The sequence below is a fragment of the Erpetoichthys calabaricus genome, chromosome 2 (assembly GCF_900747795.2).
Source record: "Erpetoichthys calabaricus chromosome 2, fErpCal1.3, whole genome shotgun sequence".
Classification (NCBI taxonomy): Eukaryota; Metazoa; Chordata; class Cladistia; order Polypteriformes; family Polypteridae; genus Erpetoichthys; species Erpetoichthys calabaricus.
The window spans coordinates 4,555,894-4,581,367 of NC_041395.2; the positions used below are offsets into that span (position 1 = coordinate 4,555,894).

At 43.9% G+C, this 25,474-nt stretch overlaps 2 protein-coding genes across 2 annotated transcripts in view; one reads left to right on the plus strand and one right to left on the minus strand.

Moving 5' to 3' along the window:
- The first annotated feature begins 5,794 nt into the window (after positions 1-5,794).
- On the plus strand, positions 5,795-9,104 carry LOC114669408 (NACHT, LRR and PYD domains-containing protein 1-like). Its single transcript, XM_028825624.1, has 2 exons — positions 5,795-5,960; positions 7,870-9,104. The coding sequence occupies exons 1-2, from the start codon at positions 5,821-5,823 to the stop codon at positions 7,967-7,969; spliced, it is 240 nt and encodes a 79-aa protein (XP_028681457.1). The 5' UTR covers positions 5,795-5,820; the 3' UTR covers positions 7,970-9,104.
- Positions 9,105-16,786: 7,682 nt separating this feature from the next.
- prdx3 (peroxiredoxin 3) overlaps positions 16,787-25,474 on the minus strand; it is a 46,226-nt gene continuing 37,538 nt past the window's right edge. The window contains exons 6-7 of the mRNA XM_028825615.1: positions 23,435-23,600; positions 16,787-16,977 (exon numbers count right to left, since the gene is read on the minus strand). Coding sequence (XP_028681448.1) covers positions 16,924-16,977; positions 23,435-23,600 — 220 coding nt within the window. The 3' untranslated portion in view covers positions 16,787-16,923. The remainder of the gene's footprint in view (positions 16,978-23,434; positions 23,601-25,474) is intronic.

Genomic DNA, 25,474 nt, shown 5'->3' on the forward strand with positions numbered 1-25,474 from the left:
AGATGATGGATTCCACTGTGCTCATTGGGACCTTCAAAGCAGCAGAAATTGTTCTGTAACCTTCCCCAGATTTGTGCCTGGAGACAATCCTGTCTCGGAGGTCTACAGACAATTACTTTGACTTCATGCTTGGTTTGTGCTCTGACATGAACTGTCAACTGTGGGACCTTCTATAGACAGGTGTGTGCCTTTCCAAATCATGTCCAGTCAACTGAATTTACCACAGGTGGACTCCAATGAAGCTGCAGAAACATCTCAAGGATGATCCGGGGAAACAGGAGGCACCTGAGCTCAATTTGGAGCTTCATGGCAAAGGCTGTGAATACTTATGGACATGGGATTTCTCAATTGTTTTATTTTTAATAAATTTGCAAAAACCTCAAGTAAACTTTTTTCACGTTGTCATTATGGGGTGTTGTGTGTGTAGAATTCTGAGGAAAAAAATGAATTGAATCCATTTAGGAATAAGGCTGTAACATAACAAAATGTGAGAAAAAGTGATGAAGCGCTGGGAATACTTTCTGGATGCACTGTATATTTCTAGTCAGAGGTGTACCGAGTAAAGCAGACGGGCCTGATCCTTGTGCTGCTCACGCAGTCCTTGAGTCACACAGACGCTGGTCTGCCCCACGGACAGTCCATTATCAGGACACCACAGGCTCATCCACCGGCATGGGTCTGAGTTGGCCTCTTAACAGCGATGACTGGATGGTGCTGAAGGTGCAGGAGAAATCAAAATACCAGAATCCTCACAGTACAGCAGACAGATAATCGCATCCTCCACTCCAATCTTGATCTGACTGGCAAACTGCAGTGGCTCCAGGTGGTCTTCCACAAGAGGACTCCTATAGTGCAGGACCAGCCTCTCAAAGGTCCTCATGATGTGAGATGTAAGGGCCACTGGTCTGTAGTCATTAGCTGAAGAGGTGTCTGCCTGCTTTGGAACAGAAATAGTGTAGGATGTTTTCCACAGCAGTGTCACTTTCTGAAGCCACAGGGACAGATTGGACAGCTGATAGAGGACACCACTAGGGAATCCATTCCCAGGCTCCCGATTACCGGGAGCCCGGGATTCCCAGACATTTTTCATTCCCACATTCCCAAGAAAACGGGAACGGCCAAGCTTGCATATATAGCGTTTAAAAGTGAAAAAATCGATCAAGAAATAACAGAGTTATAGTTGAAAATAATTAAGGTGGTGCCATCGCTGCAGCTTGCACTTCATCAGACAGCTTTGAACAGCAACTTGAAATTGCAATGTGTCAGTCTGATGCATCCGCATTATCTGTGCCAAGAAACTTACCATCACAGAATGATGACAAGAAACTGGATGCATCAGTAAAAGCTGAAATGGCGATGTTTCAGAGCAAAGGCAAGCGCGGGTGTTGTTTAGAACAAGTATCTGATGATTGTGCCATCTACTTCAGTGGAAACACAGTGTGCTTTCTCAGAGACTGGCATACTCTGCACGAAGGTGTGCTCTCATCTGGACGACCACACGCTGGACATGTTGTGCTTTCTATGCTCTTATTACTGCAACTAAAGATACATGTACTTATATGACAGCATGAACTACTTGTAGATAAGGTTAGTCTTTTATTTGTGTCAACATATTGCAGTAGTTTTATTAAAAATAAGTGTCGGTCATTCTAAAACCATTCACATGTGAGATGCCCAAGCACTGTGTCATCCCGGGTGCCCGGGATTCCAAAATTCCCAGGAATAGATAAACCCATCCGGAAATGGATTCCCTAGACACCACAGAGTTGGTCAGCACAGACCTTTAGAACTTGAAGATGGACTCTATCTGGTCCTGCAGCTTCTCCTGTGTGTAGCTTCCTCAGTTGCCCCCTTACTTGGTCTTCAGTCATGGACACTGCTGGTCAGAGGTGGACTTGGCACACGTCACTGGCTATTCCAGCTGATGTGGCAGGAGTTGTTAATGTAGTAGGGATGGTGTGGGGAGGACTGGGCATAGGAAGAAGGGGGCCGCGGGAGGGAAAATCTTTTAAAAAATGGGTTCAGGGTGTCAGTTTTGTCCGCATCCCTTTCTAGCACCTGAGCCCTGGATTGCTCGAGTTCAGTGATGAGGCCCGGTCCATTCCAGATGTCCGCTATGTCATTTGGAGGGAGTTTGTTTTCTATTTTAGCTTTGTAAGTTTCCTTTTCTTCAGCACACGCTGTACATCATTCAGAGCCCCTTTGTCACCAGGGGGCTCATGTACAAACGGTGTGTACACACAGAAATGTTGCGTAAGAACGTTTCCACGCTCAAATCGTGATGTATAAAACCTAAACTTGGTGTAAAGCCACGCACATTACCACGGTAGCTCATACCCTGGTGTACGCAAGTTCTCCGCTCGGTTTTGCAGACTGGCGGCACCCAGCATCAAAGCAGTGCTTTTGTTCCTGTGTGGTTGCCCTTTCTTTATCAGATCCACTGTCCTGACGCGGCTTTATAAATACACTGAAACTAACTGCATATTGTTTATTAGTGTAATGCATCTGATTGTAATTAACCTGCAGCAATATAATGGGCCAGGGAATAGCCAAACTAGCAGATCATCTTTTTCCATATTACTCTCGCTGTACCACTCGGAGTATTTATATCACTGTATCTGAGTGGGAATCACAGCAGAAGCTGATCGGAAAGAGAATTATCGGGAATACAGCATCAAGCAGACGCTGCCTCAGCCATGCACACAGTCTAAACAAACGCTTCAGAGCCTTCCCTGTACGGACCTCGCGGTTCACAAACAGTTTCATCCCAAGAGCTCTAAACGCACTCAATCAGTCCATCAAGTGCTCCTTGTAGAACTGTTTGTACTTATAAGTCCAATCACCTCGCTGTAAACTTGCACTACAGTTATAATATCATACAACCAAACTATGCGACTCTTTAATTCCACCAGGGGGGGTAAACGTTAATATTTAACATTATACATAGTTATTGTCTGTTTTTTCACCTGTATTATTATCATTCTTTAATTTAATATTATTTATTGTATCAGTATGCTGCTGCTGAAGAATGTGAATTTCCCATTGGGATTAATAAAGTATCTATCTATCTATTAACCTGCGCCACTTTATAAAGCGTGTATTTACATATGATGACAATATAATTTTTAAGATGAAATGCAGCAAAATATGTTGATTATATTATACGGATAAAACTTTAACTTTATTTAAATAATCAGTATTGTTAATAATTAAACATGTGAGGACACAGTGCCGCAGCACTAGTGAGGAGCTGGTGCTCCGTTCACGGATTGTTCCTACCTCTGAGATATGAACAATCACTGTATACATCTCAGTATTTTAATTATTCAGAGAGCTGTAATATCACGAATGTAATGGATTCTGTGTCCTGTCGCAGTAAGAGAAAGCCCAGAAGCACATAGTGATTGACACTCAAATAGAGCACATAGAAGATCAAATACAGAACAAAGCATTTAATGTGCTACTTTGGTTACGATGGGATTTGAGAAACTAGTAAATTAAACGATTTTAAGATGAAGTTTATGATGTTCTACTTTAATGGCAAAATAAACTATGTGATTAAAGTGGCAATTTCGAAATTAAAGTTGACATTTCATGCTTTTTTCCCCACTGTGTCCCTATTTTATTTTTCACTGTACCCTAATAAGTTTCATATGACACTCAGACGGTGGGCTTGCCTTTTCACGGCGACTTTGATATGACAACTTCTTTTTTATTTTGGTCACTGTGCGACTTTATGAACTTGAGCTTTTGAGTTTCTCCAACATTCTGTGTCACTCGATCAACTTTCTTTTCTCGTTTATCCCACTGTTTAGTAAATTTTTCTTTGCCTCCACTTGGTATTCACTGAAATTCTTCTATTTTCCCCCGTGCTTTTCCCATTGTCTTTTCACAGAACGCTGGGCTTAAGGGCTATTTATATTGATTTGCATATTCAAAAAGGCGTAATTCTGGGAGGAGTTGGGGCGGGGCAGCAGGCGCGTGCGTTACTTTTCACGCTGACCAGGATTGATGTAGCGGAAGAACATGGAAGCTGGCGAACACACAGATTTATGCATCTGGATTTTTCTGTGCATACGCACATTCCTGGTTTTGTGCTTACGTCATGTTATAGTGCGAACTCTACACACGCTGTTATGCATGAGGCCCCTGGTCTGAATGCTCTTCTCTTCTTCTCATCCAGGCGACCTTTTAGCTCCTTAGTAATCCCTGTTCTGTTGGTCTTTGAGGGTCCCATGGTGTCGACACGGACATTCATCTGGTCTGTGATGCAGCAACCGATGTACCGATGACTCGCACATCACGTCCCAGTCTGTCATTTGGAAGCAGTCGTTCAGAATCATATATAATATAATTAAATAGAATATAATAATATATAATGTATACCAGTTTAAAAGGAGACTAGTTTAAGAAGAGACATGAGGCAGGCGGGTGATCGAGTGAGACTAGCGTGGAGGTGACACTCAGAAGATGCTGTGAGTCCTGAGCCATTGGCCGCATTTCAGCAGGTGGTCCCGTCCTTTACTGGGGTAGCTCAGGCCCCACACCTTTCTTCTTCTGGCTGCTCCTGTTAGGGGTTGCCACAGCAGAGCATCTTGTTCCATCTCTTCCTGTCCATGTCATCTTGTTCTGTTACACCTATCACCTGCATGTCCTCTCTCACCACATCCATAAACCCCCTCTTAGGTCTTCCTCTTCTCCCCTTACCAGGCAGCTCTATCCTTACTACCCTTCTCCCAGTATACCGAGCATCTCTCCAAACCAACACAATCTCGCCTCTCTGACTTTGTCTCCAAACCGTCCCACCTGAGCTGACCCTCTAATGTCCTCATTTCTAATCCTATGAATCCTCATCACACCCAATGCCAATCTTAGCATCTTTAACTCTGCCACCGTCTCCAGCCCATATAACATAGCTGGTCTCACTACTGTCCTGTAGACCTTCCCTTTCACTCTTGCTGACACTCGTCTGTCACAAATCACTCCTGACATTCTTCTCCATCCATTCCACCCCACCTGCACTCTCCTCTTCACTTCTCTTCCACAATCCCCATTACTCTGTACTGTTGATCCCAAGTATTTAAACTCATTCACCTTCACCAACTCTACTCTCTTCATCCTCACCATTCCACTGACCTCCCTCTCATTCACACACATGTATTCTGTCTTGGTGATCCTACTTACCTTCATTCCTCTCCTCTCCTCTCATCTCATCTCATCTCATATCTCCACCTCTCCAGGGTCTCCTCAACCTACAGATCACAATGTCATCAGCAAACATCACAGTCCACGGGGACTCTTGTCTGATCTCGTCTGTCAGCCTGTCCATCACCATTGCCAATAAGAAAGGGCTCAGAGCTGGAGGCTCAGAACACATCCTTGAGGGGCTCCTGCATTAAAGATCACCATGTTGGAGACACAGTGGCATCCCACTCTCGCCACCAAATCAGTCCCAAATCCTTAAAGTTTGGTTACCGTGCACTGGAAAACCAAGTTCTAATCCGTCTCAGTTTTTGCTGCCCACATGGGTGAGGGTGTTGTGTAGAACATGGAAGATGGCGTCTTCAGTTGATCTATGAGGGCAGTAAGCGAACTGCAGTGAGTCTGTGGTGCTGGAGACAGAAGAGCAAATGGAGTCTTTCATGAGCCTTTCAAAGAGCTTCAGGACTAGGGATGTTAGTGCAGCAGGCTGATAGGCTCAGAGACGTGTGCAGTGAAAGGCCACATTTAGAGTTCATGTGTGACTACATGCCGGACCGCAGCGGCAACGCCTGACTTGTTCACCTCATCTTCACCTGTAACCTGAATGCTGGCTGTCGTATGGCGCTCTCCTCCGTTTTTTCAGCGGACCACTCGCACCTCATCGAGGTGGACCTGAGAACCAATAAGCTGGAGGACGTTGGAATACGTCTGCTGTGCGATGGGCTCAGGAGTGAACACTGTAAATTAATGAGAATGAGGTAAGGAAACACGAGAGTGGGCAACATTAGAGGAGCGCGTGTGGCCGAGGGGGCTTCACCTTTGAGCTCTGCTGCCTGAGATGGCTGGTTAGTAGTCCAAAGACCACAATTTGAAGACTGGTGGGCTGCATTTATCCAGCAGCACAACAGCATGGAATCCCTCAGCGGAGGCAAATTGTACCTTGATCTGAATTTGCACAGAAGCAGGGGTCCAAGGGGGTGAGAACTGACACACATGGAAACACGGCCCATCCACAGAGCACAGGGACATCTGCTGCGTGGCTCCTAGAGTTAGGAGAGCTCCTTTGTGATCTGAAGGCCAGCGGTTTACAGCTGGTGCAGAGCCCAAAGCCACGAGTCCACAGCGATGGCGTGTGTGTGTGTGGGTTGGTTTAACTGACAGCTTCATTCATCTCCAGAACTACTTCTGGGGTCGGAGGTGGCTGTACAAACCCTCACACCTGCCATAGCGGTGCTCAAGTGAGGTTCTAAAAGCGCACTAATAAGCCGTCTCCTTAACTTTCGGTCCTGTGTGACCCAACTCTGTGCTGGTCCCATGCGGTGTCCCCACCCTTGACTCCTTCATGACTGACTGATCAGGGTCTGTGTTACCTCAGGTGAGATGGCATTTGATTCCAGTGACAAACATTTGCATTGCAGTCCAACTCCGTTTCAGATCTGGATTTGAAATGCAAACTGGTTAACATTCCCCTCCACAGACACCGTCATCTTCTTGTCTTTTGGGTCCCGTTTCAGTTTTCTGACACTACCCCCATTCGGTCCATCAGTGGACCTGTGGAGGTGGAGCTGTGCTGGATGGTGACAGCCAGGACGGCTCAGTTGATGTTATTCTTTGCCTTGGTGACAGCCTGTTCCTGAACAAACAGTCGAGGGAGTTCTCCATGATCTCATGTTGTAGAGGACGTTCTTCTGAGGGCCCTCGTAATTCAGATGTCGGAGGTTTGCAGCTGACCACCGGCAGTTCCCACATTACTAAGTGTGTGATCTGGAATGGCCTGTGGCTTGAGTCCACAACCATACACCACCTCAGTGAGCTCCTTCAGTAGAAGAGACAGCAGAAATAACCAAAGAGGATGAACACAGAAGAGCTGGCCTGAAGATGGAGGCGAGAGCCTGCTGATGAGACATTTGAGCTGAACGGCAAGGTAAGGCGAGAGTTTAATCAAGAAATACAAAGGGGGCAGCAGTAGAACCGTAAGGACACAAGGCAGCGAGGAGAAGGGCCAACGAGGAGCTGCAACTGTGCACAGAAGTCAGAGGACATCATGTCTGCACCCCACTGGTGGAGGAAAATAGGAAGCTCAACAGCAACCACTACGGCTGCTTCTCGGTGGAGGAGCTGGGATATGAAGTCATGAGGTGGTACTGCTCAGCTAAACAGGCACCTCCATCCACTGGTAGGCGCTGTGATCTAGTTTATTGCACAGTGGTAATCGTTTAGATGTTGCTGTGAGTGGCATCAGGTAGGTGTGGGGGGTTATCAGGACAGGACTGAACTGTTACACGGTATGATGAGAAATCAGGCAAGACAGATGAGAGGGAATCATGGGAAGGAGAACATGGAGACAAGTGAAGCAAATCAAGTCAAGACAGACTGTGAAGAGACCGCTCAGCACCAATTATTTTTAAATTCTGGCGACACAATCCAGATGGATTTTCTTCAGCCCACCTTGTGTCCGTAAAAGCTCATAAAACAAGAGGTGAGGTTTGAGGACACAATGGACTGCAGAAGGCAGCGTAGGCTCCTCACCTCACCTCTAAGAGTCTCTCAGCATCCCATTCCACGGTGAGGAATTGTGAGAAAGAGAGCAGCTCTGATGTATCGGATGTGAGCGGAGTGCTTCTACACTTGCTAGGACCGCCACTGATGTTTCTTTTTCTCCCACAGCGTTGATGGTAATGTGATCAGTGTGAAGGAGAGGAGGAACCTGACATCACAGAAGAAGGAGCTCAACAGCTCAGGACGATGGCTGGCAATCAGCATGTGAGACGAGCACAAGTGGGATCAGCCTGGCCTGGTCGTGATGGCGCCCCCTGTTGGCCCACTTCTTCTTATGCTCAGTTCTGTTTGGACCTTTCGTATAACACAGGGTTGACCTCCCATTTCTAATGGTTCTGCTTCAGTGCCTTGCAGCTTAATGATGAGAAGCTGTCTGAAGAAAGCAGCGGCCACAGCTGTACAGTGTCCAGTAAAGAATTCTGATTGAGAGCAATAGCGGACACTACCACACGGGACTGAACATGCGAGAAAATGTTGGCATGGCATTCATTTAAGAGCTGCACCATCTTCCATTTTTAGGTGTGTTTGCATAGAATGTATGAAGCACCTATTGCAATAGCCCATGTCTGTCTGTCTGAAGGAACTCAGCCCCCCCAACGTGGTCCAATTTATATTTGAGAGGTGGTGCGCTTTTCATTCAAAGAAATCTGTTAAGACCATAAGTTCCATTTTTGTTGAGAGATCATGAACAGATGGCACTGTACAAAATTTTAAAATTTCAAAAATCTCCAACTGAAAAACATCGGTGAGTTTGCCAAGTCGTCCATCTTAAAACTGAGAAACGTTCTGTGTGACTTCACCTAGGAACGAGTTTACGGCATCAGTTTTACCTGGAGAGCAGTTTCTTGAACTTGTAGATATTCTTTGACTCATCCTCAAGGCAGTCAAACACCGTGCAGAGCGCCCTCTACTGGTGCCTGACTCAGCCAAGTTAACTAATACGCCGACAATAAAAATAATGGAAAGGGAACGCAATCATGTAAACATAAATATGAAGGAACTGCCTGAACAAGAATTACTATTGGGAAGAACCTACATCTACTGTACATGGCGGTTGAATGAATTAAAAACACAGGAAAGGCACAGCTGCCCAAAGTGCTAGAAACACAGGATGGAGAGTAGTGGCGTCTGGCGCCCACTCCAAGTGTGGCGAGCCCCTGACCTCCTTGCCCATTATGCGCAAAGCATTTCAAGAAACATCCCCTGGGGACAGATTTTACACGCATGTACAACACGGTGTGACAGTCACAAAGGTGGGTAAGAACCCCCCCCCCCCCAATCCCTGCAAGTCCTACAGATGCCTCTGGAAATGGAGCACCAGTTCACATGCGGGCATAAGATCAGACCACTTTGACTGCCGAGTGACTTCAGACTACAATTCAAATCTTTTAAGATGACAGCAGGCTGAAGTTGGTGCCTCATTTGCAGTTTAAGACTAATTGTCACCATTTACATTCCCGTTATACAATAAATCCGCTCCTTTCCCAGTTCTTGCTTATTTTTAACAATTGAATGTGTTTTAACTCGTATTAATAGCTCGACGTAGAAGTCAGTTCAGCTGCTTGTTTTCTTTCATTGGCTGATATCGATGCTGATTTTTATACTGGTGTTGCTCATTTTGTATAATAAGATATCATCCACTTGCTAATTATCTGACATGAATCTACTGAACGATCTGTCAAAAATGTTACGTTTAAGATAACTGAACACCAATTAGTCACAGACCCTCGTCAGTCAATGCCATTGTCATGTCACTTGAACTGTAATCTGCTGTCAATGAAAGCCACCACTTTGTGCCCCGTTTCGAGCTCCATTGTAAAGTGCAGTTAAAAGGCGCGTACTTCATGTCATCTACTAACACATGGAATTGTATTTTTATTACCACCAGAATTTTTGAATATGACTTATTGGTACAAAACTATTCAATAAACAAAAATGTAAGAACTGAATTTTGGAAGAGGTTAAAAAAAAAAAAAAGTGAAATGCTCCCACTTTCGTTATCAGTTCTCTTAGTCACCAAATGCAGCAGAATGTTACACCACACCGATATCGTCAGACTTGCTTAATTACTTCAAAGAGTCAATAATCACATTTTGATGTACAATGAAATAACAGGGATGACCAAATGTAATTACGTGTATTACTCGACTTTATAACGTTATGGAGCCCACATTCCGCCTGTGGTGGACCCTGTGGTCTACTGGGCCAACTCAAGGCGTGTAGAAATGGCCTCGACGGACGTGCTGCTAGTCAATGAGTGAGTTCAGCGCGTAGTCCGAGTTAACATTTCTTAAACTTAACCCGTTTGGAAGACTACACCAAAATCCCAAGATCAAGATGCTGGCTGCTTCAAACCATGATGGAGAGCAGCTCTGGAGCTTAACTGGTGCCAGAAATCATGAATCAGCACAGTGACGTTAGCTTTGGGCTAGCAGCACATTAGTTCATGGTGTGCGTACGGAGCGGAGCCTACCGAGTTGGTTTCCTCTTCAATTCATTTCTACTTCACTCTAGCAGCACGAGGAGTGAATAGGTGTGTGTGTGTGCGTCCCTCCTGGAGTTTCACTAACTTGTACTGGGGATCGGTTTTCCCTCCAGAAGCAGCTGTTAAAACAAGTAAGGAGGAAAAATCTACAAAATATATTAAAAAAAAAAAAAAAAAAAAACCACGAAGTGACGACTCTCAAAGTAAAAACTAATCTGTAGCTGAAGTGGCTCAGAATGTTCCTTCGTTTCAAGTCAGATGATATCTCACTGCTTTTCAATAGGAGATTTTATAGTAGTAGGGTGTTGTACTGTGTTGTTAGCCATTATGGATGTAGTGAGAAGTCAAGACAAATGACCCCTTTTATTGGCTAACTAGAAAGATTACAATATGCAGGTCTGTGGCAACTCAGGCCCCTTCTTCAGGCGAGACGGAATACAGAGACTAGAGTTCCCTGTGTTTATATGGACACAGCACTGGAAAACGTTTAAGTTAGACATCATAAATGTACAAACTTAACAGACCTCTTCAAGCTAAGATTCATTTAGCAAGAGAGGAGAACAACGTCTAGTCAAGATCTTTGGATAAACTGTTTACAAGAATGGGAAGTTAAACTCAGGCTTGAATTGAACACATTACAACATGGTGTACTTAGAGACGAGAGTCTTATGGTCAGATACGAGGACTGACACAGACAACCTGACTACAGACACACACTGTATGGAAAAACTCATCAGAAACTTCAAGAGACTTTGTTGGACAGTCATCTTATCAGAAGATCTCGACTAGACGTTGTTCTCTCTTGCTAAATGAGTCTTAGCCTGCAGTGGTCTATTCATTTTCTACATTTAAGATGTCTCACTTAAAGGTTTTCCAGTGCTGTGTCCATATAAGCACAGGGAACTCCAGTTTCTGTATTCCATCTCGCCTGAAGATGGGGCCCGAGGTGCCTCAGACTTGCATATTGTAGTCTTTTTAGTCACCCAATAAAAGGGGTCAATAGGAGATTTTGAAATTTCAAAAGCGTGTACAGTGCGCTGTAGTTGAGATACCTCAATGAAAACTGAAGTCCCTCCACGACAAGTGAGGCAAATTTCAACAAAATGAGAGACTGCTGGGAGCCGAGCTGTGGCACGCAGACAGACGTGGCAACTGCAGTAGGTGCTTCAAGTCTTCTGTGTAAACACATCTAACAAAAAGCAATCAAAAGAGAAGGCAAATCAAACGGTGAGACATTTTTCAAGTACTTCAACAATAAAAAAATTTTTTTACATGCAAACAAAGAAAATATTAAAAGTGAGAAAGATATGGCAAATGAATACAAATGTAATCTGAATATTTCAAAGATGAGAAATAAATACAACACGCATAAAGCGAGTCAAAGAGATGAAAGACTTCATGTACTACGCTCTATAAGGCGGATTTCAGTCACTCCAGCTGGGAGAGCTACGTGAAGACTGGAAAGGTACAACTGGGAATGCATTGTACAAAAAGGGAGACAAAATGGCCATTATAGACAGGTAATATTTACTTCTGTACCATGAAAAATTCTGGAAACTACAACAAGAATTACACCATAGAAATCTGAGGACACTATACTAAGTATCTATCTATCTATCTATCTAATAAAAGCCAGCATAGATTTACTGTATCAGTCCTGTTGAACTAATCGGTTACATTTTTTTTTTTTTTTGGACCCTCACCTCTCCCCTCATTCATTGGTCAAGAGTCAGGTCTTCATTTCTAAAGCTGACCCTCCCCCCATGTGAACGGATTTCCTGTCTGAGGACTAACTTATTTTCTGAAGGTATTTATTTAAGGTTTGACAGCAGGTCTCCAGGAGAACCTTACCTGGAACAGTCTGAAGTGGTCGTGTATCTGAGTGGATGGTCAATAGGGGGAAAAAAAAGAAAAAAAAAAAGCCATAGGGGTCCTCAGTCATGGTCATAGGGGGCCGCAGTGGCTGCATGTGTACATTCCAACACTACACGTCAGTCCTGACTGCTACTGAAATTTGGTATTTAACCACATGGTCTGCTACTCCTGTCGTTATTCCACATGGATGATATTCCTCACATTACCCAGAAGTCTTGAGAATCAGAACAAATGTGCATCTCTTAGCCCCTTCTATTTTCTCTGTTATTTCAAACACTTAGTTAACACACAAGCTCCATGTTGTTATACAGATCCAATGTTGCTGGAGAGCTGGCGGGTCCTTAGTCATTTGCATCTCATTATTAACTGGTGGCTTCTTAAGAAAACAGGAAACCATTAAAAGCTAAAGGCAGCTTTTTCACACTGAAATAAGCACTTCTCAGATCTGGGTTGTTACCAGCACATTAACTTAAATTACGCCCAAAAAACACGTTGCATTAGCCACAAATAAACAGACTTCAGGGCGATTGAGACGGCACTCACGTTATGGCGTACTGTTGCATAAAAATCCAGTGGTCTTGGAGCATCCTTCCCATCCTGGAATCGATTAGCTTGAAGAGGTGGGCAATGAGAGGGAACTGTGACCTGGGACCGTGAGCATAAACTATACCAGTGAGGGCATGATTGGGTGAGAAAAACCAAAGAGGACGCTCGCTGCAGGACCACTGACATGGAGTGGTGGAACAGAAACATAATTTAGTTACACAGTGCTCTATCTCGAGTCACCATGTCATGCTAAGGGTCCTATTTAAGGCCCACTTTCCAGCCCTTCGTCTGAGAAATGCTGCACTCATCTAGAACTACACTGATGTGGGACCACCTTCATGCAATAACTGCAGAACATTTTCACTTACTGTGCCCTCCATAATGTTTGTTACAAAGACCCATTTCTGCTTGATTTCCCCCTCTGCCCCACAACTTAAAATTACAAATCAAACCACTTGCAGGTTGTGACTGAAGTGCACATTACAGACTTTCACTGAAGGGGATTTGTGTACACTTGAGTCACACAACGCTTTTTCTACACGGTCCCCCCATTTCAGGGCACCATCATGTTTGGCCATCACAGGTGTTTGTGATTCCTCAGGTGGGATTCACAGCTTTATCAGATACCTCAGCCTGCTTCTACCATTCGGAGTCTGTAGTTGCCTTCATTCAATATGAGGACAGGAGCTGTGCCAGTGAAAGTCAAAGAAGAATCAAACCACTGGAGACATATGTGAAACCTTAGGATGACCAAAATCAACAGTCTGGAATATCATGAAGAAGAAAGAACACAGTGGTGGGCTCACTAATCACAGACTGCTAGGCCAAGGAAGACCTCCACTGCGGATGACAGAAGAACACTCACTGTGGTAAAGAAAAAGCCCCAAACGTCTGTGCGTCTTCAGGAGGCAGATGTGTGTGTGTCAGAGACGACTAGCAGCCATCAGACTTCATGAATAGAAACACATAGGACACACTGCAAGATGTAAACCACAAAAACAGGATGGCCAGATTACAGTTTGTGAAAAAGGACCGAAAAGAGCCTGCAGATTTCTGGGAAAAGGTCTTGTGGACAGACTAGACAAAGATGAACCTCACCAGAGTGATGACAAGACCAAAGTGTGGAGATAAAGAGGAACTGCTCACGATAAAAAGCAACCCAACTCATCTGTTAAACATGGCGGTGCTGGGGGTGTTACGGTTTAGGCATGTACAGCCCACTTCTCTTCAGTGATGACGGAACTGCTGATGGCAGTGGCACAAGGAATTCTGAGGTGTGTAAGAACATCTTATCTGCTCAAGTTCCAGTAAATTCTGGAATTGCCAAGCAAGTCACCTCTGATATTAATCTAATTGAGCAGGCCTTCCATATGCTGAAGAGAAAACTTAAGAGGACAAGCCCTCCGAAACAAGCAAGAGCTCCAGAGAAGACCCTCAAGAACCTGCTGATGACTGTGAATCGCGTATGCGAGAGACAAGCGACAAAGTCCTAAATATGACAACGGCTTTAATAGACCTGCTATTGCTGTGTCTCAAATGTTACAGGGCTGCCACCGAAAAGGGGGGGTCGGGGGACCATCCATCGTCTCCCGCTTATCCGAGGTCGGGTCACGGGGCCAGCAGCTTGAGCAGAGATGCCCAGACTTCCCTCTCCCCAGCCACTTCTTCTAGCTCTTCCGGGAGAATCCCAAGGCGTTCCCAGGCCAGTCGAGAGACATAGTCCCTCCAACGTGTCCTGGGTCTTCCCCGGGGCCTCCTCCCGGTTAGACGTGCCCGGAACACCTCACCAGGGAGGCGTCCAGGAGGCATCCTGATCAGATGTCTGAGCCACCTCATCTGACTCCTCTCGATGCGGAGGAGCAGCGGCTCTACTCTGAGCTTCTCACCCTATCTTTAAGGGAGAGCCCAGACACCCTGCGGAGGAAACTCATTTCAGCCGCTTGTATTCGCGATCTCGTTCTTTCAGTCACTACCCATAGCTCATGACCATAGGTGAGGGTAGGAACATAGATCGACTGGTAAATTGAGAGCTTTGCTTGCGGCTCAGCTCCTTTTTCACCACGACAGACCGATGCAGCGCCCGCATTACTGCGGATGCCGCACCGATCCGCCTGTCGATCTCACGCTCCATTCTTCCCTCACTCGTGAACAAGACCCCGAGATACTTGAACTCATCCACTTGGGGCAGGATCTCGCTACCAACCCTGAGAGGGCACTCCACCCTTTTCCGGTTGAGGACCATGGTCTCGGATTTGGAGGTGCTGATTCTCATCCCAGCCGCTTCACACTCGGCTGCGAACCGATCCAGAGAGAGCTGAAGATCACGGCCTGATGAAGCAAACAGGACAACATCATCTGCAAAAAGCAGTGACCCAATCCTGAGCCCACCAAACCGGACCCCCTCAACGCCCTGGCTGCGCCTAGAAATTCTGTCCATAAAAGTTATGAACAGAATCGGTGACAAAGGGCAGCCCTGGCGGAGTCCAACTCTCACTGGAAACGGGTTCGACTTACTGCCGGCAATGCGGACCAAGCTCTGGCACCGATCGTACAGGGACTGAACAGCCCTTATCAGGGGGGCCGGTACCCCATACTCTCGGAGTACCCCCCACAGGATTCCCCGAGGGACACGGTCCACAAAACACATGTAGACTGGTTGGGCAAACTCCCATACACCCTCCAGGACCCTGCTAAGGGTATAGAGCTGGTCCACTGTTCCGTGACCAGGACGAAAACCACACTGTTCCTCCTGAATCCGAGGCTCGACTATCCGACTGACCCTCCTCTCCAGGACCCCTGAATAGACTTTTCCAGGGAGGCTGAGGAGTGTGATCCCTCTGTAGTTGGAACACACCCTCTGGTCCCCTTTCTTAAAGAGGGGGACTACCACCCCGGTCTGCCAATCCAGAGGCACTGTCCCTGATGTCCATGCGATGTTGCAGAGGCGTGTCAACCAAGACAGTCCTACAACATCCAGAGCCTTGAGGAACTCTGGGCATATCTCATCCACCCCCCGGGGCCATGCCACCAAGGAGTTTTTTGACCACCTCGGTGACCTCAGTCCCAGAGATGGGGGAGCCCACCTCTGAGTCCCCAGGCTCTGCTTCCTCATTGGAAGGCATGTTAATGGGATTGAGGAGGTCTTTGAAGTATTCCCCCCACCGACCCACAACGTCCCGAGTCGAGGTCAGCAGCGCACCATCCCCACCATATACAGTGTTGACACTGCACTGCTTCCCCTTCCTGAGACGCCGGATGGTGGACCAGAATCTCCTCGAAGCCATCTGAAAGTCATTCTCCATGGCCTCCCCAAACTCCTCCCACGCCCGAGTTTTTGCCTCAGCAACCACCAAAGCCGCATTCCGCTTGGCCTGCCGGTACCTATAAGCTGCCTCCAGGGTCCCACAGGACAAAAGGGTCCTGTAGGACTCCTTCTTCAGCTTGACGGCATCCTTCACCGCCGGTGTCCACCAACGGGTTCGGGGATTGCCGCCACAACAGGCACTGACCACCTTACGGCCACAGCTCCGGTCAGCCGCCTCAACAATAGAGGCATGGAACATGGCCCATTCAGACTCAATGTCTTTTTACACTTTAATCAAAAGTCCGAATTGTTTGATTTGTAATTTTAAACTGTAGGCCAGAGGGGGGCATCAAGGAGAAATATGTCTTTGTCCCAAACATTATGGAGGGCACCGTGTGTTTATTTAAAAACAATGTGAGGCAATTTAAAAGAATTCTTCAAAATTGGAACAGAATTTTTTTTTTTTTAACATAATCAACTTCGCCTAGCAGACCCCCCAGGAGGCACAGCCCCCAGTCTGAAAACCTGCTTTAAGTGACTGCCCTTTTATTTTTTTTTGTACTATTTGGTGAAGTCCTGAGGCTCTTCATAGGACAGAAGTGACTGTCCAGAGTGTTGTGTTCTCCACTCTTTTACCTGATGCGGCCACTGGAGTCAGGCCAGTGTAGTCAAGCCAGTCTAGCCACCTGCTCATCTTCCCCCCAGAGATATTCAAGTGGAATGTAGACTGAACCTCAATGAGCACACTGCGAAACAAAACCGACAGAACATCAACTTAAGGATTTGAGAAACAAAAAACAAAACATGACCACATGTGGATGTTATTACACAGTTTATGTAAAATAGAATTCTATTCAGATGCTTTTATTCATTCAACAGACGCAAGACACGTGTTAGATCTACTTCACCATGTCCAGCTTGGAAGTGCTTCTCAGACGTGACTGATAGTCATCTATTTGTTGACCTTCTGAAAGTATTCCTTGGAGCCCTCTGGAGATGGCTTGATCTGAAAGACAGCGGGAGAAGGAAAGCAATGAGGTTTCTTGATTACGTCTATCAAGTGCTCCAATATTGTGGCCTTGTCTCATCTCGGGCTCTTTTGTCAAATTTAAATCAAACATTTGTTTTTCTCACTACCTAAGTAAGGTCTAGGGATCCACCAGATTTTCAGCTGCCAAAAATACTTGGCCAAAAATGACACTTTTGGTATTTGGCCGAATGTACCGTGCTGACAAGTTGAGTTTAATAAACACGTGAATCTGTATGACTTGCCAATCAAGGATTTAAAACGCTCCCTAACAAGCAAACTTCGCTCATATTTTGCTACTCTTATTTACTCTTTTATAAGTTTTTAATTCATTTTTTTTTAATTGTCTGTCTTCTTTGAAAATAGTTTCAATAATAAACTGAATTCTTAATCAGCTTGCAGTTTAACAAATTGTTTTAATTGAAAAGCTCACATCCAAAGTGAAGTGGATTGGATTATCGCTCAAGGCCAAGGTGCACAAAGTGACCACGGTGCTTGGAGGGAGTTTCACTCTTTTATCAATTCCAAACAAGACTCTTGCAAAGATCTTCATACAGCGGATTTCAGATACAGCTGAATAGCAGATAAAGAAAGAACAAGCGGAGTTCCACAAATGAAGAAGACGTGTGGACTTGACATCGGCATTATGTGATACCACTGAGCAGTGCACAAAGTGACAATGGCAGCTGTACATAAACTTCTTGAACGTCCTGAAAGCATTTGATAGCATCCATCGAAACGGCCTCTGGCACATCCTGAGGGCATACAGAGTACCCTCCAGAGGTGGTCTTACTGATCAAGAACTTTGACTTCAACTTTGCCTGCAGTGCAAGACGCACGGACCTCAGCTTTGAAACAAAGAACAGAATAAGGAAGAGTTGTGTGACGACTGCCCGGCTTTTTACTTTCTCGCATACAAATTATAGGAAAAGTATTGTAGTCGTCCAAAGATTCGATGTCGAAATTTTGATGAATCTCAACGTTTTAGATCTCCCCCGAGTCCAAAAATACCATTTTTGGAATTATGTCTATGTCTGTGTGTCTGTGTATATAAACACGATAACCTGAGTACGCTTTCACTTCATTCAACCAAATTTTGCATACAAGTATTAGGTACAACAACTTTTGGGCTATTTCCGCTAACCAGAAGTGGTACTTTACCTTTAATTCAAGCAGCTGCAGAGTCTGATTTATTCAGCTTTACATTTTTAATAATTGTTCATATATTAATTTGATTTGATTTTTTGTTGATGGCTCTTTAATGTCCATTATATAAAAATACAATAATTGTCTTGCAGTTTACTCCTCAAATATCCATCCCCATATCTGAGTATACGAGAAAGTCGAGGGGAGACCACTCCAGATTTTTTTTTATTAACCTTACCATTGACTGGGTAATGCGACACACAACCAAGGAGGAATCAGATGGACGTTACTCTCCGCACCGGAGTACCAGGGCTTTGCTGATGAGCTGGTCTTACTATTGTATAGCCATCAGCTTATGCAGAAGATCCAATCGCACTTTTGAACAGCAAGATGGACTGAAATCCAGCCAAGCCACGAATGTAGTCATGACCCTCAACATGGACATCCTAGCACCAATCAACGGAGATGAAGATGTCCTCATCATAACTGACAGCTTCACTTATCTGGGGCAGGATGGAGGACCTGGATGCGACATTCAAAACAGGCTGAGCAAGGCAAGAGACATTTTTGATCACTCAATAACACCGGGATGTAATCACAGTGCAGCAACCAGAGCAAGCTGAAGTTTTACCAGAGCTGCATCTTTTTGACATTCATGTACAGGTCAGAATGCTAGAGAATGACAGAAAGCAACATCAACAAACTTTACATGTTCCACACCAAGGGTCTGAGAACAATTCCAAACGAAAATCTGCTTGCCTGTTGCCAACAAGATAGCACGGATATAATTCTGATGAAGAAGAGGTGGAATTGGATTGGACACCTCATCGGAAGTGAGAATACCACCACCAAGACTGCACTTCATTAGACCCCTGTATGAAAATACAAACAAGGAAGACCCAGAAGCACATGGTGTAGAACTGCAGAGGCAAAGCTGAAGACCCCCAAACCTTAGCTGGGAAAACCACAGCTATCCCAAGACAGACAACAGTAGATGCAGGGTTGCCAAATGTGTGGTCACAACGCCACATTGGGCTATTTTTGAAAGTGTTGTGTGGGCATTTGCTGGTGTGCATTTTTTTGGACAATTTTTAAAAGATATGGGTGGGTGCCCAAATGCAAAAAACCTCAAGGTGGGGCACCCAACACACAAAGCAATGTAGATATCAGCAAAACTACGTCAACAGCCCAAACACTCCCACTGGTCATCATTACTGGGCTGGAACGCAGCACCATTATTAGCTGGGTTTTCAGCTGTCATTGGGCTGGAGGTATTTCCAGGACCTGGTAGCCCTGAGGGCAGGACCTCAGTAGCTGCCCTACATGCAGCGTTTCCACGTAACTGGCAAAAAGAAGAGCAGCAATGCTTAAAAAATGAAAAAAAAAAAAAAAAAGACTTTTGTCATTCAGCATTTCATGAAATTTGGTTTTGGCTTTCATTCCAGTGCTCTACTAGCAAAGTCTGTCTCTCCAGTGACTTTTTAAATCCCTGCATGGGCAATAAAAGGTAACACCTCAGTGCTCTGCGCCTGCACTCGGTGAAGCACACAATACCAAAATAAACTTGAGTGAACAATGCAAAGTGCCTGGAAATGCCATTAAATAAAGCACATGCTAGCAGTATAAACATCTGACACATTTCCAGAAATGGAGACGTGATAACCAGTTAGGATTCTGGCGACAACATTAAGCTGCTAAACTATTTGCAAATATCTCAGAGAGACTGGGCCAATTTGGCAGGTCTCACATCGACACTGACAACTCATTCACATCCAAGACTAAACTTGCAAAAAGACGTTGGAATCGGCTCTGGATAGCTGTTCTCTTGGCAGCCATCCCTTCTGTCTCTACAATGTTTAAGCTTTAGAAAAAGTAGACTAAATCATTTTAACTACTCGCACAGAGGAAGAATTGGGTTAAGGGAACAGAGTGCCACCGGACGTGCTTCTCATGCACACCAAATCTGTCTCACGAGACCCAATAAGAACACAGAGATATAGGGATGTCAAAAAGACATGCTGAATCTTCATGCATATTAGTTTACTCTGCGACAAGCAACTGAGTTCACACATTCTTTATCTTCAATGTCTAAGTTCTTATAGTGACTTCCAGCTAAGGATAGGGCCACTTTCAAAATTCTCTTCCTTAGAGGTAAAACTTTAAATGAGAGACCATACTTACCCATATGAACTAGTCATTACATACAAGCCTGAGTCAAGATGCTGGCCTCCCAAAGATTAATGAAACAACAGTGAGAGGTTGAGGCTTTAACTACAGGGCCCCAAAGATGAGGACTGATCTGTCAGCTTATAAAAGGGGTGCCCCTTCGGTCTCTGAAGACTCGCCACTTCAATCTGGCATACCCTGACTAGAGCTGCTGATCAGCTGTGAATGTTAAATATGTTAAGTCATCAGTATCTATCTATGCAAATCAAATACAATACAATATTTCGCTCCTTCCTCTCCTTTTCTAACGCCAAGAAACTTGTCCCTGCTTTTATCACATCCCGCATCAATTATTGTAATTCCCTACTGGCAGGTGCCCCTTCTAATCTTATATCACAGCTCCAGCTTATTCAAAACTCAGCTGTAAGAGTCCTTACTCGAACCAGCAGCAGTGAGCACATCACACCATCCTGCTCCGTCTCCACTGGCTCCCTTGAATGCTGCCAGCTCTCTCTCTATCTTTGCCATTTTCCATCCTGAGGAGAGTCTCCGTCTCTTTGCCATCTATTGCTGCTCTATTCATGAAGACTATCCTATCCAAATTCCATGCTGGACCAAGTCGGACCAGAGACCAATCCACATACTAAGACAAGATAGTCACCTGGTAGCCCGTTATCCCGATTGTGTTAATGTTATATTGCCAGCACTCACATTTACTCTGCTGATACTTTGGGCATATTATCTATAATACACAAATAAATATGTAACTTTTATCTCTCATGTTTGTTCTGGTCCTCCTTTTAACCTCTAAGGGTTACAGATGTAAATGAAAGAATGAAGTGCTGAACTACAAAAGCAGGCAATCCTCACAGCGTGCTAAGAGTATCAAATTGAGTCACTCTGTTAAGTTCTACAAAATAAAGGGCCAAAAAGGGAAAACAGGATCAACTTCAGGCCCTGTCACGACAAAACCACTAGTTACAGCAATCTGAGCCTGTACTCAATGAAGGACGCTACTCAAAAACAACGGGAGTTGAACGGAAAAGACAGCAGAGATGCTGGCAGGCTTGTTTTTTTTTCATCTAATTGGACTGGCCAGCACAGATATTTACTATACAAGACTGCAGGATGACTAGGGGGTGGTGGGCAGCCAGTTGGCCACGTGGTTTCCAAGTTCAGTCCTAGAGAAACCCTTAAATCTGTCGGATTTGATCAAACCAACATCTGCTTTTAGCCAGACTCCTGCTTACGTTAAGAAAGATTTTCTCTCTCAAATTCTTCTTGGAATGTAGAAAGGATTTACAGGAGATAATGGCGTTAAATGTGTTACAGGAGATAATCTGATGTTTCTATCTTTATTGTACCAAAATCATCCCTTTTATTTTACTATTCCAGGTGTTGTGTTTATTTAAGTCTTTAGTGACCAATAAGCCCATAACTAGATCTGACTCAGCGGCCTTTCAGCATTCACTACAGTTTTTTGTGTCTGCTCTACAGATTCAAGAAGGGAGCAGAAAAAGAGAAATAATAACAAAAGAAATTTAGAACTATAGAAAAATATGAATATTTCTAAATGTAAATACTACTTATAACAGTGTGTTCTTCTGAATGCAGATGTCTCTTCTAACTGTCTGTGGATCCCCAGAGGTTTATTTTCTCCAGCAATGCTGTAATTTTTGTTTGACTCTCCTCTGTCATCAACTCTTAATAACATTAAAGGACTTTTGTTATTCTGATATTTTTATGTTAAATCGGTTTTCTTGTATGTTTAAACTGATCTTTACTTCTATTGGTGTTTTCTGTGATTTGTTAAGTTTGCAGTTCTATTTCCCTGTAAGTCTGTTCTAGCACTCTAACCCTACACTCACTTTATAAAGCCAAATTAAACTCCTGTTAAGACACCTCTCATCCTTACAATTAAACAAGCCTGTGGCCCATAGCTTAGAGTTTATAAATACACAAACCGACTCACACATTTGCTAGCCTAAGGCTGAATCAAATAGGTAGACTAAGTATGGTGTGACCCAGGACCCACCTTCACTTTGAGACTTTAAGGCGATGTCCATGTCAAGCGAGCGTTGTCACCAGGGATGGGCAGATTCCTTTAAAACTTCACTCTCTGTGATAAAGCATACGGTATGGCGATCTCAACAAGTCCAGTCTCTAGTAGGACAACCCATGTGCATCAGATCTTAGCTCTTTGCTTTCTTACTCCTAAAGCCCCAAATGCTATTATAAATAGTGGCACAAAAAGTAAATAAATAAATGCAAGATGTAAAGAACGGACGCTACGAGATGTTCTCACGTGTTACAATGTCAAGTTTGCTGCCCTCTCACATTTAACAACTCATTTGTACCAGCACCTGATCAGAGGCAGGCATACACCATGAAATTTCATGAAAGGTCAGGGACCTTTTCACCCACCTGACACTAGCATACGTAGCGAGACATTATGGTATCCATGCAATCTGACTCTATAAAGAACGATGTGATATTTCTTTGCTTTTATGGTAGGCTAAAGGTCACTGTTAGCCTGTACCTTACGACTGACTATGTCCTTTATGCTAAAAGGAAATTGTAGCTACAAGCCAATGTTCCTCAGTATTTTTGTTTGAAACCCCAATCAGAATATTACTCAGCACAAATAACATACTGGCCAGTTCTCTTGCCACAGCCTGACTAACCTGTCCTCTTTCATATGCTCCCCACAGACATTTCACAGTCACACTTGTAAAAGCATAAATTGGAAGTCGCTTCCCAATTGGTCACTGCAAACTGAAACACACAACTGGATTATTTGACCTCTCACACCCAAGAAACTCAAGCCAAAAGTGCCCACATTTTTTGACATGTCACAAAACCACTGAGAGCCCATGAACCACTCAGATGAGGTCTCTAAGTATCTCCAACTTTGTGAAAAATGGAATTATGACCTGCAATGACTTTTACACAATTTTGGGATAATTTAGAAAAATCACTTGAGAGCTCATAACTCAAGACTAAAAATGGTGAAATATATGTCCACCCTAAGAAACCACATAGTGCGGCTCACAGAAAAATAAATAAAACTACCAAAAGAAATGGTGGGGCCACAGATTCATTCAAAAAGTTGAAATCCACCTACCGTTGGTGAATTTGGTGTCCAGTTGGCCGGGCACACTTCCCCGTGAGTCTCTACAAACTGGAAGGCCTTGAGAAGCCGCAGAGTTTCATCAACACATCGGCCCACTGGCAGGTCGTTGATACTTATGTGCTTTACAACACCATTGGGATCGATGATGAAGAGTCCTCTATGGAGACGACACAAAAAAAGAAGTCAAGACGACAGGCAAGTGACCATGACACTTTATACAAAAGGCAACTCAACCATACAAGTTAATGGCCACTTAAGCAGCACACTGCTTTGGGTAAAAGATAAAAGTAAGGTAAGGTTTTGAGATAATGTGCTTTTGTAGTGGGCAGTTTATATCATCGAGGATATGTAAAGTTCACAAAAAAATGTTTTTAAAGCTTTTTTTTTTTTTTTTTTTAATTCAAATAAACTGGCCCCCCAGCACACTAAAGTAGCCTCAATTTCACGCATTCAGAGTACAGTGAAATTCTTAACATCACATTCTTGAAAATCTTACTGGCACGTGCTGATTAACATGCCTGAGAGTGACAACAAGTTACATATTGATTAGCACATGCCAGTAAAAATTTTAAGAATGTGACAATACTGACCATAGGAATATGTCCGTCATAAATGCAATAACTATAAAATACAGGTAAAATATGAAGAGGAGAAGGGCTTTTAGTAATGGAGATTTATATGCTGGAGAGGTCATCGGCAAGGGCATCATGCCCGAGTGTCAGCCAGCCCAGGTCACTATGGACATTTATACAGCTGTGTGGCATGAGCAAGTCATTTCACCTGTCTGTGCTTCAACGGGAAAAACTAAAGAAATGTAACTAATTGTATCTTTAATGTTGTAAGTTGCCTATATATATATATATATATATATATATATATATATATATATATATATATATACACACACATATATACATACACACACACTAGGGGGTTCCCCCCTGCTCGTTTCTCTAGCCAACCACTCTCATTGTGAAGAGGGGGGCTGAACACACCCCAAGAAAACGCGGTCGCTCCTCCAAAACCCCCTCTTAGACGGTGATACAATGGGAAACAATTACATTTTTTACCTTCTCTTTGCTCGATCAGCTGCTGGATTGCTGCTAATGCCGTCCCATGTGATCTGTATTTTGTGCGGCGCTTCAAAATTTTAAAAGCCGGTACAGCACCTGTCCTTATAACACTACGCGATCTCTTTTCACTGTTCCGTTATTTCCCCGAGTAATATTTTCCATTTGTTTGCGCTAATACGATCTTTACTCTCATTTTTTTGAGACTTTCGAATTTTCCTACTTCCATTATCTCTAACCTGCTCTGCATTTGTATCACGGGACTTGCTTCCAAAGGTTGTAAGTATGACATGTCTTGTTCGTCTCGTGGGATATGAAAGTGTCTCTGTTTCCCTTCAAAAAATGAAATCTCGTCGCAAGATTTTTTTTCATAATAGAGAGATATTTTTATGTTAATATCGGTTTTTCTTGCATGTTTACCTCATCTTTGCTTGATCAGCTGCTGGCTTGCTGCTGCTGCTGCCATGCCGCATGATGTGCATCTCGCATGGCACTTCGAACATTTAAAAGCTCGTACAGCAGCTGTACTCCTACTGTTTGTGTTTTATTTCCGTCCCCAGGCATGGTTAAATCTTTTGTCACAAAGTCCTGTCTTGCAAGACATGAGTTATTTATATTTTTTTAGTTTATAATTTAAAAATGGAATAAGAATCTGAAAATTTAACAACATCAAGTTAAAGTTCAATAAATCCTGAAAAGAATGATACCAAACATATATATGTAGGATTTAAAATAAGCCCGATTTAAAGCGTGACAATAAAACATCACTGTTGCACTTTTAGGCTTAGGATTATATATTATATATATATTTTCACAATATTAGCAGTATTATTACTTTATTACATACCTTGCACAGTCACACACATACAAGATAGTGCTTGTCTCATACAAAAAAGAATCCTAAGTTTATATGTTTTAGGAAAAGACTGTAGCCGTGCTATTTAAAGGACACCAAATCCAA